The 15,726-nt window shown below is 36.5% G+C and overlaps 1 protein-coding gene across 1 annotated transcript; it reads right to left on the minus strand.

Annotated features, from left to right (window-relative positions):
• Positions 1-744: 744 nt before the first annotated feature.
• On the minus strand, positions 745-4,615 carry LOC131060152 (high mobility group B protein 13). The gene is made up of 12 exons (XM_057993270.2): positions 4,256-4,615; positions 3,869-3,976; positions 3,588-3,710; positions 3,376-3,483; positions 3,143-3,171; positions 2,920-3,025; positions 2,764-2,829; positions 2,600-2,665; positions 2,140-2,265; positions 1,577-1,662; positions 1,347-1,431; positions 745-1,227 (listed from the first exon to the last, which is right to left on the minus strand). Exons 1-12 carry the CDS (start codon positions 4,469-4,471, stop codon positions 1,126-1,128), a joined length of 1,221 nt encoding a protein of 406 aa, XP_057849253.2. The 5' UTR covers positions 4,472-4,615; the 3' UTR covers positions 745-1,125.
• Between the last annotated feature and the right edge of the window lie 11,111 nt (positions 4,616-15,726).

Here is a 15,726-nt window from a genome sequence, read left to right on the forward strand (position 1 = left end):
TGCCAACAAAGAATGCAAGCTGTTGATAACGATGCTCTTTCAGCAGGTGACAAGGATGCTAAGTCCAATTTAGGGGTCTTAATACTTGGATAACAGGATCTGAAACAGGCATAGAATACTGATGATGCTGTCAATATAAAGAACGTGACTTTTCTGTTTGGTCAGGGATACTAATTAGCGAGTTAATAAAAATGAGGCTCAGCCTTCTAAAAATGACAAGGTATTGGTGACAATACTGTACAAAAAGGATGAAAAAGTGCCAACAAAGAAAGGAAGCTGCAGCAAATGATGCTCCATCAGCCATAAACAATGATGCTAAGACAAATTGAGCTTGCCAAGGCTGCAGGTTATACCCGTCCACCTTCTGAGTATGGAAAGGTGTATCTTGATTTTTCGAAGTGATTACTAGACAATAGGGGTCTGAGACGATTTTGTTTGGGGACTACACAAAATTGATGACAGAAAGCACAAAGCTCAAGCCAATGTGAGAGATCCTTCTGAGGGTCCTGAGATTCCAAGACAGGTGAAAAAGAGGTTGTTAGCACCACTGGCAATGAAATTGGTGGCCTCTCAATGCTAGGGGCTTCATATGGTCCTGTAACACCTTGTTTTAGTTTTGGATGTCTTGCCTGGACACATCACCTTTGTAAATTTTCCACCTAAATATAAAAAATAACATAAAACATTTGTGTATTTCCTCTGTTGCGACTCACCAAACTTGCATCACAAGCTTTAAAATCAATAAAGATTATTCAATGAATAAAGATTAGCCAAGATTTAGAAAAGTTCAACCAAAACTGACATGTTCAACTATAAAGATTGAACATGTATCCACTATAAGGGATCAATGTACCCTTTGTTTCAAAAATGACTAACCACAATGTTGTGGTCCAGTCTCATTTACTCTTGATCAAAGTAGATCTCATTTTTCTTTTGCCTGCCTGGAATTAAACTGACATGTTCCACAAAAGCTAAAAATATTTAATACATTCAGCCTTAAGTAATCAAAGCAACCTTTGCTTGTTTTGAAAATATGCAAATCACGATGTTATAATGGTTGGTGTAGGGTTTTCCAGTGGCAGTTCTTGATGAATCCTTAAAAAAGATTTCAAGTTGCTTTATTTGCTACTCCATTTTTTTATTGTATTCTTCTATCTTCCTTTTGTATTGTACCATGGCGCTTGATGCCTGATCTTTCCACATTTGCCTTTCTGCATCTCCCAGTTCCTGAAACAAATATAAAATGAGGCACCAAGAAGGACATGTATTTATCTCTACCTCTATTAAACATAATACGAAAACCTTGTTCAACTACAATATAAGCAAGTATATGCCAGAACTATTACCTTCCACTTGATATAAATAAGTGCATCAATGGTTTTGCTGCTGATGCCAGGCCTTGTATGGAGTAGATTTTTCCTTGTCTCATTTCTGTAAGACCAGCACATAAATGATCTAATTGTCAATATCAAATTGCATCACCATAGAAAATGCTTCATAACTCATGCAGATCAATAACAGTGTTTAAAGAATTATCAATTGAGCTGATTAAGCTATTGGCAATCAGTTTTCAAACCTGAAAAGAATATATGATGTTGGGGGTTTCTTTGGTCTGTTAGGATCAGTACTTTTCTCTTTCTGCTGCTTCTTTTCATCTACAGTCTGCATCTCAGAGAAAATTCATACGGAAATTTTTAGTCTAGGACACATCAAGAGGCAGGCTCCCATTTGGCACAAATTTCAATAACCAACATTCTTCAGCATATGGCAGCATGGAATTAAAAAAAAATGGGCATTTCTTCGTCTATGATATTGTACAATATAAAAGATCATCAAACAGATAAGTCTGCAGTCCCGATCATAAAAAATCCTCAACAAGATAAACAATGAAACGAATGGCTACATGCCTACAGCTACTTGATCAAGTAAATAAAAATTAGAAAAAAGTGTAAGAATTTAATACCAATTAGAAAGACAATTTGAAAAGGAAAAAGTAAACTCGCATTTGACTAGAGAGGAAGATAGTGTATGTACATTAATGGCTAACACCAAATATCATCTTTCCTAAGCTACCTCCCACATAATGTTTAGTTATTTTAGCCAAAAAATAATTAAAAAGAAAACAATCATAGTGCAAACCTTTCCTTGTATATCTTTTCCCTTTCTTAGTATATCTTCTTTTTCCTTTTTCTTCAAAAGCTTCAGTGCTTGCTCTCTTTCTACTTTTCTCCACTCCTCCTCTTGCATGAAAATTGAATTTGCTTCCTGTGTGCAAATAACTTATTATCTTTCTTGTTTTCGTAGTCAAACAGAAAATGAATGAGAATCCAATATTCTCCCCTACTTTGTAACCCTAGAATGTTCACCTTATTTTCAAAAAAGCAATGCTTGTTTAGTTTCATTATAGAGAAGGTTTTATTTTTATTCCAAAATCACCACATACCAAACTTTCTAAACCCTCAAAATGAATGGATTCTTAGAGGTCTTGCAATCTTTCAGAAACTGTATAGGAACATTTTTGTAATTATTTACAATAAAGTCATTCCAATACAGCTAAGCTTATACGCCCATTACAATTTAACTAATCCAAACCACATACCTCATTCTTCTTTTGCTTATACATCTCTATCTCACGTTCATAATGTTCTTTTGCTTCTGCAGCAATCTTCATAAATGATAAAGCCTTCAGTTTGTGCATGAGATGTGAATTCTAATTGTATTCTTGTAATACTTAATAGTAGATGAATTAGTGTCAACATATACCTGTTCATATGGATAACGCTTTTCTCTGCTCATGTTCTTCCATTCCCTCCCCAACATTTTTAAAATCTGTCGGGTATAAAGAACTCATTTAACACACCAAATACAATCAATAAAGAAGTGGAAATGCATTTTACAATGGAATGAAAACCTACATACCTCCCTACCATCGTGCATCTCTGCAAGAAGTGCTGCACGGCGTTCATTGCAGAATGCAATATATGCAGTTATTGCCTTTTTTGGCTTTGCTGAATCTTTCTCTCTCCTAGTATGCACATGAAAATAACCAAAAGGTGTGATAATTCTGTGAATACTAAATAGTGAACAAAATACAGTATTTACACAGAAAATCTCTTGGACAAGTATCTAAGTCTGAACACACCTCTTACTTTTTTCATTTGCATCTGCATCCTGCTAAGAACAACAAAATCCCTTACTAACACTTCAAATTTCTTATAAAAGAATGTTGCACCACTTCACATCCATATTTATTTAATTTTAAGCTAAGTATTTCTTTAGCTTTTTAACATGACGCATTTCTCTGTAACCTTCACTCCTAGATTGCATTTCAGTTCTTTTAGCGCATAGGAAAAAAATTAGTCACATTCAATCTACCTTCCTATATTGGACATACTGCTGCAGAAGATCAAGTGCTGCCTTTTGTTTCTCTTGCTCATGAAGAATCTTTAACGCTTTAATCTCACGTTTCTCTTGCTCATGAACCTATACAGATGATCAGCGATGAGGTCAAGAATTGTAAATATCCGATGCAAACGAAAAGAAGCTTTCATAATCTAATAGGACTGTAGGTCTACTTGCATATATACTTTATTTTCAGACTCGCATTTCTCTTCATATGGTTTCTTCTCTTCTGCACTCACAGCCTTCCATTTTTCTCCCAATATCACCATCAAATCCCTGGATGAAATATTTGGATTCTCAGCTTTGACCTGTATGCAACAGAACAAAACAGTTCCCAAAGGAAATGAAAATTTGGTAGCTCACATTAGGGAAACCAAAGCCATAGTCGGATAACTTTCCTTGAAACCAAAAAGATATTAGTACTTTCTTGGGAAAAGAGAAATGACAGAGAAATGAAACCAAGTACCCGATTCCAGTGGTCACGGAACCACAGTTTATATGGCGAAGGAAATGTGGCATTGTGCTTCTTGGATCTTCCCGAAGCACGAAGCAGGAACTTGTCCAAAGGATCCCTCTGCTTGTGCATGCTCAAAAACATAAATATTTTATGGCTGAAATGAGATTTCCAGAGTCCATGAAATTGAATGTGTACTTTTTTGGGTATAACTGTGTAAGTTTTGTTTGCATCAAAGTTTCGTCATCATCTATCCTCCGAAAAATTGGTGCAAACAAAAGTTCCACAGTTATTTTCATATGTATAGTCAATATACACAATTTTGCCAAAAGCCCTTCTTTGTGGAATGTGAAACAGCAGAATGAAACAACAGCAATAGAGAGCGATGGTTTGACTTACCAGGAGAGGGGTGAAGGGCTTAACCGTTTGACGAGAGCTGAGGCGAGTTTCCCTCCGCTTCAATAGCACATCGGTCCTCTCCTTTTCGAGCTTCAGCTGTTGCAGGCTGCTCCGCAATGCCGTCACATCGACCTCCTCCTCCCCCGACTGAATAAGCTTCGCCACATTCTTATAAACTCTCTGAAAAATGCCTCCGCTAGTTACTGTTGCTTTCATATTTTCTTGCAGCTCCGACAAATAGGTACTGCTTCTAAACCCTGCTTGTAAATCTTCATGCGTCCTGCCGCTGCTATTTTAAAATTCGCTCTTCCGACTGCGATGGTACAACGGGTATGAACTTCAGTTTTCACCTAGGGCTATTAATTTATTTTTATTTTGTCATGGTGAATATTGCATATTGGATTCTTGTATCTAGGGGAAAGGACCCAGTAGTCGTGCACCCTAACTTCACGCTTATCAAAATCCTACTTGGAAATTTCGAATCACTCCGATTTTTTTACAGCAGCTTACTTGGCAAGTCCCCTGCTTATAACTAAGGTTTTAGGGCCACATCATCAAATATGATGCCACATCAGCATGCTTTTTGCCAAGGTGTCCAAAACAGCCCCCAAAAAAAGTAAGACCAATAGGCGTGCAAAAGAGACCCCAATAGTTGTGCAGCCGATGTGGCATCACCTAATTGGTTACTTTTTACAATATTAGTACATTTCTTAACAACTATTGGTACATTTCCTAACAACTGTTGGTACATTTCCTAACAAAAATTGATATTTTTTGTTTCAAACAATAGGTTTTATTTGTTCAATTTTTGGAACAAAAGGTATCAACAACCCTCACAACAATTGGAACATGCTCAACTACTGGGTCCTTTCCCCTAGTAAATAAATTTATAAAGTGTATATTTTCAAATGAAATTTGATTCTCTTATTTTATTTTATTATTATTATTTAAATTAATTTTAATTTTTAAATATTTCATTAGCATTCTATATTAAAAATGTAGATATGAAATTGACAAAGATCATTATTTTAGTTTCAAATTTACAACCTAAACTTTGAAAATTTAAAAAAATTGTTAATCTTTTCAATGGTCATTGTAATTCGAACTAACATATGTTTGTGTTGATTAATATTTATTTAGAAAACACATCAAAAATTATAAAAATACATTTTTAAAGAGCATCCATGATATATTTATAGCATACATTTAAGGGATGTGTGTCATCTTAGACATTTATGTGTAATAACAAAAATTGCATACCTCATAACTTCGTTATTATGTTTTTGTGTATGTTTTTGTCCTAACCTATTTTTGTGTGTTTTTGTTGTGTTTTGACACCTCATTCCTGACTTAAGTCATCACTAGTCATCCATTACCTATTTTCCCTTCTTCCTCCTACATTCTTGTTGAGAGTTTTTGTGTGTCTATTTCATTTAATTTTTATCCCATTTTCCTGTCCTTACCACTCTTTTTTTTTTTTTAAAGTTATCCCCATTTTCCCCTTTGTTAAGCCATTAATATTTCACCTGGACTTATCTTATGTTAAAATCCTCACTCTATCCTTCCCTAAACCTAACTTGTCAGGATTGAAATTAATATGACCAACCACCATAAGACTCCCTCTTCAAACTTTGTATGCATGATTCTTATTCACAAATATTGTCGATAATTTGATACATAATAAGATTACCTTAACTTTGTATCCTCTCACTGCCAAATGAGAATGTAAGATCATTGCCTACTAGGGATGCCCACCTACTAAGCTTTCATCTTCAAATCATCTTAACAAGTTCTTGAAATCAAGCCATGATTGTCTCATTTTACATAGAAAAAGTAAAATTATGGTTGTTCGTAATATTTTGATTGTTTCTACTCATAAGCGACACCAAATGTAGCTTCAAAATTCTAAGAGTGAGCTTGAGGCCCAACCTATAGATAAATTTCATTTCGTCAATGGACAATACTATAACAGAATCTTCATCACTAGGTAGTTGCTATCAAGGGTTTTCCATGGGTGATTCATTTTCTTTTGTAGTTTTGGTTTAGAATTCATATATTATTCTAATATTTTTATAGGATTTCTTTCATACCTCTTCTTTGGATCCATCCAATTCATGTCCATCTATTTCTTTTGTTATTTGAATCCATTTTCCATTACTCACCCTCTTCATTTCCATTTTTGAATCATTAATTTTGGGCCTTTATTTCCCCCCAAATTTCCATCAACCCACCTCCATTTCTCTAATATTTAGACCTCATACCATCCCTCTCAATTGATATTAAGTATCCATTGTGTTATGTTATACTTTTGTCTTGTTTGGCATCTCCCTCTACCTTGCTTGTGTGTATTCACCTCAATATTTACCTCATTTAAGTGTTGGAAATCATTTTCATATCAAATTTTCATCATAGTATTTTAGAATTGTGTTTTCTCTTTGCCATCTCAAATAATTTTGAATCCCCAAAATTATGTTTTCATTTAGCACTTTGTTTCCAAAACCTTTATCTTAGCCCACTCGATTTGTAGTGTTAGCATCATCCATTGGATAATCACAAAGGTCCTACATGTTTATGTTTTTATTTTAATTAATTTCATTATATGGATTAACATAGTAACATCTTCATATCTACATGTTCATATGGATAACAAAGAGGAAGCTTTAAGTATATGATAAAAATGTCACTCTCACCCTCTATTGAAACCATTTTGCAACCAAAGTCACTTGTCGATAGTCCATTGCATGATAATGGTTCTCTGGTCATCATTGAGTCATTGTTGACCACTAGGTTGTCACTCAAAACTCGTTTGTCACTTGGTTTTGGGTCGTCACTTGTTGTTGAGTTGTCACTTGTCATTGATTTACTAGTTGTTGGCATTAGCCTACATCTGATAATGGTGGTCCATTTCTATTGTGATGCATTCGGTTGTGCCATCCTCTCCTCTACATGGGAAGGTTCACCCATTGCAATGCTCACTTGCTCCTCTGATTGCAATTTTTGGTAAGGTGTTGGTTGAAAATAAAATTTTGTTTTTTCATAATAGTCTTATTTGTAAGTTCAATGGGCTTTGGCCTTCCCTCACTAGTTTGTTTAGTGAGTTTTGGATTCTTTACAAAGCCTTTCATTAAGGAGCCTATTGATATTTACCCCTACACTGTGATTTTCTTTATTGTAGGTTTCATCTATGTTGAGGACTTGGGAGGTTGTATTGGAGGAACAGTTATGGTTTTGGGGAGAGCACTCCCTCTTTGTCAAATTACAATTTCCCTCTTTTGGACCACAAAATGAACCCCTTGAGGTTATGCCTTCTTGGGTTTGATTGCCTTACCTCCCTCTCTAATTTTAGGAGAGTTTTTGCTTTGAAGATATTGGCAATGCTATTGAGCAATTTATGAAGTTGGATTCTACCTCATTAAACATTGGTCAGTCAACCTATGCTCATATATTAGTCACCTTAGACATCTTCAAACCTCTTCATGGAGAGATTAATTTAATACTAGAGGGTAGGAAGTGGGTTCAGCCACTTGACTATGAGAACCCTCCTTTTTTTATCGTGACGATGCTTTGCCAACATTCACTTGGGCTCTAAGTTTCTTCATCCTCATCGTAGAATTGTGAAGCCTTCTAATTGGTTGTGTGAAGCCCTTCCCAACCATTTGACCATCCACCCTATTGATTCACCATCGTTGAGGGTTGATTATTATTCTCCTCTCTTGTTGAATGTTGTTGTTGATCCTTTGGTGTCTTACCCTTGGGTTGATACAACTTATATTCAGCCTTCTTCTATTATTGTGACCTTGTTGATCTTCATTTTTTGCTAGGGCTATTCATTTATTTTTATTTTTTTTCTTAAAGTGCAAATGTCTTGTAATTGCATATTTGATTTGTGTCCTTTTATCTAATAATAAATTTATAAAGAATATATTTTCAAATGAAATTTTATTTGTTGTATTATTTTATTTTATTTTATTTTATCATTATTCATTTTTTAAATTAATTTTAATCTTTAGATTTCATATTCAATGTTATATATTAAACATGTAGATGTGAAATTGACCCAGATCATTACTTTAGTCCCAAACCTACATCCTAAAATTTTAAAATTTTAAATTCAAGTTAAAACCCTTGTTTATCTTTTCATTGGCCATTGTAATTTGATCTTACATATGTTTGTGTTGATTTAAAAGGTATAATACTATAAATATATTTATTTTTTATTTAGAAAACACATCAAAGATTATGAAAGGACATTCTTAACGAGCATTCATGATATATATATATATATATATATATATATATATATATATATATATATATATATATATATATATATATATATATATATATATATATATATATATATATATATATATATATATATATATATATATATATATATATATATATATATATATATATATCACATTATCAGGACACATGTCATATTAGACATCTATATGTAATAATAAAAATTGCATACCCTATAACTCCATTATTATATTTTTATGTCTATTTTAGTATTGACCTATTTGTGTGTGTTTTTGTTGTGTTTTGACCCCTCATTCTTGACCTAAGTCATCCTTAATCATCCATGACCCATTTTCCATCCTTCTTCCCACATTCTTGGTGAGATTTTGTATGTGTCTATTTCATTTCATTTTTATCCCTTTTTCATGTTCTTATCCCCTTTTTATTTTTTCTTTAAGTTATCTCCCTTTTCCCCTTACGTAAACCATTAAATATTATACATAGCCTTGTCCTATTTTAAAATCCTCACTTTATCATTCCCAAAATATGACTTGTTAAGATTCAAACTAGCAATGGCACCTGGATGTGCAATGTGTACGCTAAAGAAGTGGGGAAGGTCAGTTAAGAAAAAATTTGGTGTGTTTTTTGCATACATTTGTGCAACACATAAGCTCAATTAGTAGGTCGTTTAAAAAATGACGTGGTTTGTGCAACCAAGGTCTCAATTGAGAAGTGATAGATTTAGATCAACTATGAATAAAATTATAGGGATCCAAACTTGACTAAAAAAAAAAAAAAACTCATAATTGAGAATATAACTAGGTTCCATTACCAACAGGATCATGTTATGTTTGCAATGGGTAGAGAGGGAGATAGATATATATAAATAAGCATAGAGAGGAGAGAGAAGTAGAGAGGTATAAAAGGAGGGAGTGATAATGAGAAAGGGAGAGAAGGGGAAATAGGGATAGAGAGAGGGAGAGATAGGTATAAAAAGGAGAGATGGAGAAAAAATATAACAGAATAATATTGAGACCAAGAGAGAGATAAATGTATAGACAGGGAGAGATGGAAGGAGAGAGGAAGAGGGACATGAATACAATAAGAGGGGGGTAGAGAGAGAGAGAGAGAGAGAGATGGGAAGACACAGATAGAGGGAGTAAGAATGAGAGATAAAGGAGGTAATAGAGAGAAGAAGAAGAAGAAGAAGAAGAGAGAGAGAGAGAGAGAGAGAGAGAGAGAGAGAGAGAGGGGGGTGCAAGGGCACCTCATCAACACTCCAGTAATGACCCTAATGATTAAGACTAGGATAATTATAGTGTCTTAGTGTGTCTTGTGTTCCATGTATTCAATAAACCCCACCATGTAAGCCCATGTCACCAATTAGGCAATTTGATAAGCCAATTGGGACAATGTGGTCAATAGGGGTAGTAGATGGTTTAGTTTTGTGTTTGTTAGATTTGAGACATGTTTTATGATTGTTTGGTTGATCCATGTTTGTGGATCCCAACCTTAGCAAGTTTGACAATATTTTGTGTAAAATTGCAAAATTGCAACTTTTGAAAAATGCAACTTTTGAGTGCAAAAGTGCACTTTTTGAAATACAGTTGGGGGAAGCCTTTCAACGGATCCAACCTACTCCAAATTCGGTTGGAAACCATTGGAGAGTTTTATAAGACTTGTGGACATCATTCCCAAGGTTTTTGTTGTAGTGATTGGAGTTTGTGAAGCAATAAAACACAAAAATACTGCAATTTTCCCAAAAATTATGAGTTTCCATTGATGGCATGTGCATGTACGGATTGATTTGAATCACACCATCCATGGAGTAGATAGAGGGGTGAAATATATTTGTTTTGGTGGTGGCCTGAGGTCCTAATTGTTCAGGAGTAGTGAGAACCCTCCATTCTTCTGACTGCAACCCGAAAATTGAGGGTTTGGAGAGGGTTTTGGATAAACATGGCCTTATCTTGCATTCTAGTCCACTAGAAGACTCTTCCTTGGGAGGGATGCAGGATAAGCCTCTTTAATTTATGGTTTTCATGGTCTTTTGCAGGGGAAACTTGGTTGAGTGGAGAAAGGAGCAAAATTAGGTAGGCATCTCTATGTGACTACCTAGGACAAGATTTAGGATAGTCATCATAAAATGTCATAGCGGTGGATTCCAGGCGTGCAACCCTGGAATTAAATGTTAATCACCATCCCCCACATTCCCATAGATGTGGTTTTCTAGTTGGAGTTCATTGATTGGTAATTGCTTTGGAAAATAGGCCTAATTGCCCCTATTAGGTCTCTTGGCCTCTAAAGGGTTTAGACCTTGTAATTGCAAACCTGATCAAACCATTTTGGGAGTAAGTACAACATCCAAAAGGGTGTTTTAAATGGTAACTTTTTTGTATGGGTGTGTGGAACATTTTGGAGTTAAGACCAATTTTATCGCCAAATAGGGCTACAAGCCTAGGGGGTAGGTTTCTAAAGGAAGTATAAGGAACTGGAACCTAATCCCAAAACCAATGCTTGGACTAGTTTCTAAAGGCCTTAAATGAATCAATTCCTAAGCCCTTATGAGCAGGGTGTCATGGGATGGTGTAGGGTAGGTATTGAGGCATTTACTCATCTTGAGTAGGCCCAATCCTAGTGAACTCGTGAGTAGACTCATCCAAGGTGTGGACTCCTTCCTTGCAGGACCCTTGTGATCATCTAAGGGGTCAGAAGTCTACCCTTGTTTGGGATTATCCTTAGGTGTGTTGGTAGGGCTCTGCATCAAGTGGTATCAAATCATAGGAGTGTTCTTTGGATAGAAGGAGAAGACAAGATGTCAGAAGAAGAGGGATCCAAGATGTACCTTCAAGAATGACCAATGCTGAGTTGAATGTCCTGGTGAAGAAGGAGATGGCAAAGAGTAGAGTAGTTAGGGCTAAGAATCAAACCTTGAGAAATGAGATGGACCGGTTGAAGGACATAGTGGAGAGGGGAGAGAGAGACTTTGGAGAAGAAGGGGATGAAGAGGAGATCCCAAGGCAGGAAGAACTAGAGGTTCCTACAGACGAGAGACCCCTGATGAGTGTCCTCAAGTCCATGGAGAGAAGAACATTGGATGTGAAGATGGATCTGCCAATGTTTGCAGGAAAGATGGAGTCGGATACAGTGATGGAGTGGATAGACTCCTTGGACAATTTTTTTGAAAGCGAAGACATACCGGAGCACCAGAGAGTGAAGATGGCCCAATCCAAAATGAAAGGGGTTGCACTAACTTGGTGGAATTTCATCCAAGATGAGAGGGTGAAAGAGGGAAAGAGAAGAGTGGCTACATGGAAGAAGGTGATGGCTTTGGTGAAAGAAGCCTATGTCCCAATGGACTACAATGTCCAATTGCATAGAAGAAGACACAATTTGAACCAGAAGGAGATGGACATGAGTTCCTATACAGAGGAGTTCATGAAGTTGTCTGTGAGGACCAAGGTGAAAGAGAGTGAAGATGAGAAGGTGGCAAGATATCTTGATGGGTTGAGATTTACAATCCAAGAAGATTTGAATATCCACATCTCGGAGACAGTCCAAAAGTGCTTTCAATTGGCACTCAAGGTGGATGAGAAGTTGAAGAGAAGGCAGGAACAAAATGGCAGAGGTAAAGGGAGACAAAAAAGAGGGGGAAGAGGCCCTTTCAGAGGTAGAGAAAATGATTTTGGATACCAGGGTGACTCTAACCAAGAAGGCAATAGAGGAGAGAGTAGTTACAACCAAGGAGGGGGCTACAATCCAAGAGGGAACTTTAGGGGTAGAAGACCACCCTCTAGAGGAAGATCCCAAGGCAGACAACCTCCTAGGTGCTATAACTACAACCAAGAAGGGTACATGGCCAATAGGTGTCCAGAGAAGGCTTCTAGCTCCATGGGAGAAAGGAGAAGCAATTTGGTGCAAGAATTTGATTGTCAAAGTGTGGCAAGTGCAAACACTTATCAAAGTGTTAATGCTCCTGATAGCTATGGCTATCCTGAAAGAGGAGAGGCTTTGATGATGAGGAGAGCAGTAACCACCATGAAGGTACCTGACAAGGAGCCTACACAAAGGAAATCTCTTTTCAAAACCACTTGCAAGGCAGGAGGAAAGGTATGCAAGGTCTTGATAGACTCTGGATCCACTGAAAATTTTGTATCACTTGAAATGGTAGAGAAGCTTAAACTTAGAAAGTTGCCTCATCCTTACCCCTACAAGGTCTCATGGCTCACCCAAGGTTAGCAAGAAGTGGTAGAAGAGCAGGCTTGGGTAGAGCTTCAGATTGGATCATACAAGGACAGATTGCTATTTGATATAGCCAAGATGGATGCATGCCATCTCTTGTTTAGGAGACCATGGCTGTATGACTTGAAAGCTCATCATGATGGGTTGAGAAACACCTACTCAATCACCAAGGATGGTAAGGTGATAGAACTCTTACCTCTGATAGAGGAAGAGGTGGAATCAAAAGGGAAGGATGCCAAGGTGCTGATTGTAGAAGGTAAACAGTTCATGAAGGAGATTGCAAAGAAAGGTGCAATTTTCTATGCCCTAATGCCTAGCCCCAAGGTGACAAGGAAAGAGCAGTTTGCAGAAGACAAAGAAGGAGGACAGAAGCACATAGACCCTGCAGTCAGACAGTTGCTTGATAAGCGTCAAGACATCATCTCAGATGGAATGCCAAGTGTTTATGGTGAAAGTGGATAAAACAATATTGAAAGACTAAATGAATTCAACCACAAAACCCTAGCCTAACAACAACAAAGATCCACCATAACATACGAAGATTACCTAAGACAATGCAAATCAAATGAAATCACAAAGATTATACCATCACATGTCCAATAGGGTTTGGATCTCCATTCTTCCTATCTCCATTGATCTTGCTTGATATATTTGCTCTCAGATTTTATTGGTGCACAAGAGCTCAACAAAGAACGGAAATGTGGTTGATAGCTAGATCACATATGAAAGTTTGAAAGCGTAGTTGGTGTAATGCCCCGCCAGGAAACCCCGAAGGGACAAGCCAAAGTTACAAGAATAGAGAGCAAAATTTTTTTTTTTTTAAAGTTACAACACATAAGATGCAACTCAGATACCAAGGATTCAGATTACATAGCGGAAGACTTCAACTAAACTCCTAAAGAGTTTCCCAACGAGATTACTTAAATATCACAATTCACGAATACGCACAATTAATCCAATAAGCTAATTATCTTAACAACGAGATAATTCACAATCAAGACAATTTCTTTCAAAAGACGGAAATATAAATCACAAGCAAGGATTCATCCATTAAGGTCCATTCATAATTTCCCATTCAAGCTTTTCATTTAAAATCACAAACCATACATCTACAATCTAATACATTAGGATTTCATCATAACACGCAATCTTCCCAAGCATATATAAATTCCTTAACAACAACTGAGTATAATTCATTACTCTAAGATGCATTATTCCATATTCCAACTTATTGCATTAAAAGGACGATTTCACACATGCATTACGATAAATCGCATCTCAACCAATTATGCATTCAATCCACATGGCATTCAAGATAGAACTGAATAAAAGCATCTAAAGTTAATTCCCATTTATCCACTTAACCATTTAACATAAGCTAAACATACATGATAAAGCTGAATAAAGGAAACATAAGAAAATACATCACATAACACCATAATGATCTCGGAGTTCACCCCTAAAGGGCTACATCTCCGGGTCTGCGCAACTGCAAGACCCCTCTGATAATTAATAAAGTTAAGAGTACAAGAGGTTACACTATACAATCCAGCCATCAAGGCGATACATAAGCAATATACAAATGACCACATCGGTCAATAATACATAAACGATCCTTAAAAAGAACAGGATCCAACTGAACATAATCCAAGCTAATACAAGAGGTCCAAGAGAGTATCCATAAAACTGAACCATCACCACCCAAGGTCTAATCATGAAACCGAGACTCGCAAGGGCAGAGACAAAAAGGACGACTCACAAAGGTACTCAAAACAGGACAAAACGACAACACACTAGCGAACGTAGGGACAAGTGTCATCACACAACCTGGTATGGATACCATGGCAAGTCTTCATAGGTACCGGCCCATACACTGGTAACCCTGGCAACCTAATCCGAACTTCCGGCCCATCCAAGCCTCATGTGGATCCACACATCCTCTCGTGATGACAAGGAAGATGGTTTGCCATTTCAGGCCTTCTCACAGCATGTCGAGTCTATGCTAGCACTCGTCCCATGTGTGAGGCACATTATCTTATTTAGAGATTATTTTCTAATCTACTTAGGTTATCACTTATTAGACTCACTTTCAACGGGTTATCCAGCAGCCACTTTGGGCGCGGCCCCCAATCGAAAGCCACTTTCCCATACGACACTAGACTATACTCGGACGCACTCAAACCAAGGAATACACATGGTCAGACAAACAGAGTTCAAGAAGAGAGATACAGTCAGCAGGTCAAACACGACTCAAGGGTAATCACTTACTGACGGTGCTCTAACTAGAGACCTGACAACTAAGGTTAACCACGAATCATTATTCGACTCACTCAAAGAGGATTAACCAACTAAGATAACATCACAATCCATAGTCAACTCAAAATTCGAGGACTGAAACAGGTACCCCAAGTCATTTCATACGACAGGGTCCTATTTAAACAAAGCAAAACATGCCATTTCATAATTAAAGGCGAATACAGAATTAAAACTCGCAAGGCAATAATCAGAAAAGACAATATTTCATCAAATTGATTTAATCATACAAGTCGATCAAGTTTTCTACAAGATCTAAATCAACTTACAGTTATCTACCTCATCAAGGGGATAAGTTGTTCTTGGTTTTCTAACTCCTAAGGTTCAAAGCATCGAACAGGCAAATTAAGCCGTATAGAGTTTTCAAACCAAATTTATATTAATAAAATCAGACAACTATTAATCAATTAAAATGAGCTATTTAATCTCCAATCTAACATCATTAACATACTGGTCTAAAATCAATCTCTACAGATTCATAATTTCACTTCCAGATGCATTATACGAATTACGTAAATAAAAATGTAGAAAGAGAAACTAAAGAAGCTAATCATTTCCAAAAGCACATTGTTTCAATTTAAACACCCGTCGATAAATATTTCACCACTTCTAAATTAGCCGAATGCTCTAATCAGCTAGAGGGTGAGATCTAGGTTCACTAATCCCAG

This window comes from Cryptomeria japonica, chromosome 7 (assembly GCF_030272615.1).
Source record: "Cryptomeria japonica chromosome 7, Sugi_1.0, whole genome shotgun sequence".
NCBI classification, from domain to species: domain Eukaryota; kingdom Viridiplantae; phylum Streptophyta; class Pinopsida; order Cupressales; family Cupressaceae; genus Cryptomeria; species Cryptomeria japonica.

Bases quoted from the DNA above. Each gene is read 5' to 3' on its own strand.
- LOC131060152 (XM_057993270.2), bottom strand. From the start codon at position 4,471: ATGAAAGCAACAGTAACTAGCGGAGGCATTTTTCAGAGAGTTTATAAG. The intron at 2,830-2,919 runs GTATGTAGGTTT...TATACCCGACAG, and splicing joins AGATGCACGATGGTAGGGAG to ATTTTAAAAATGTTGGGGAG. The intron at 1,432-1,576 runs GTTTGAAAACTG...CTGGTCTTACAG, and splicing joins ACATCATATATTCTTTTCAG to AAATGAGACAAGGAAAAATC.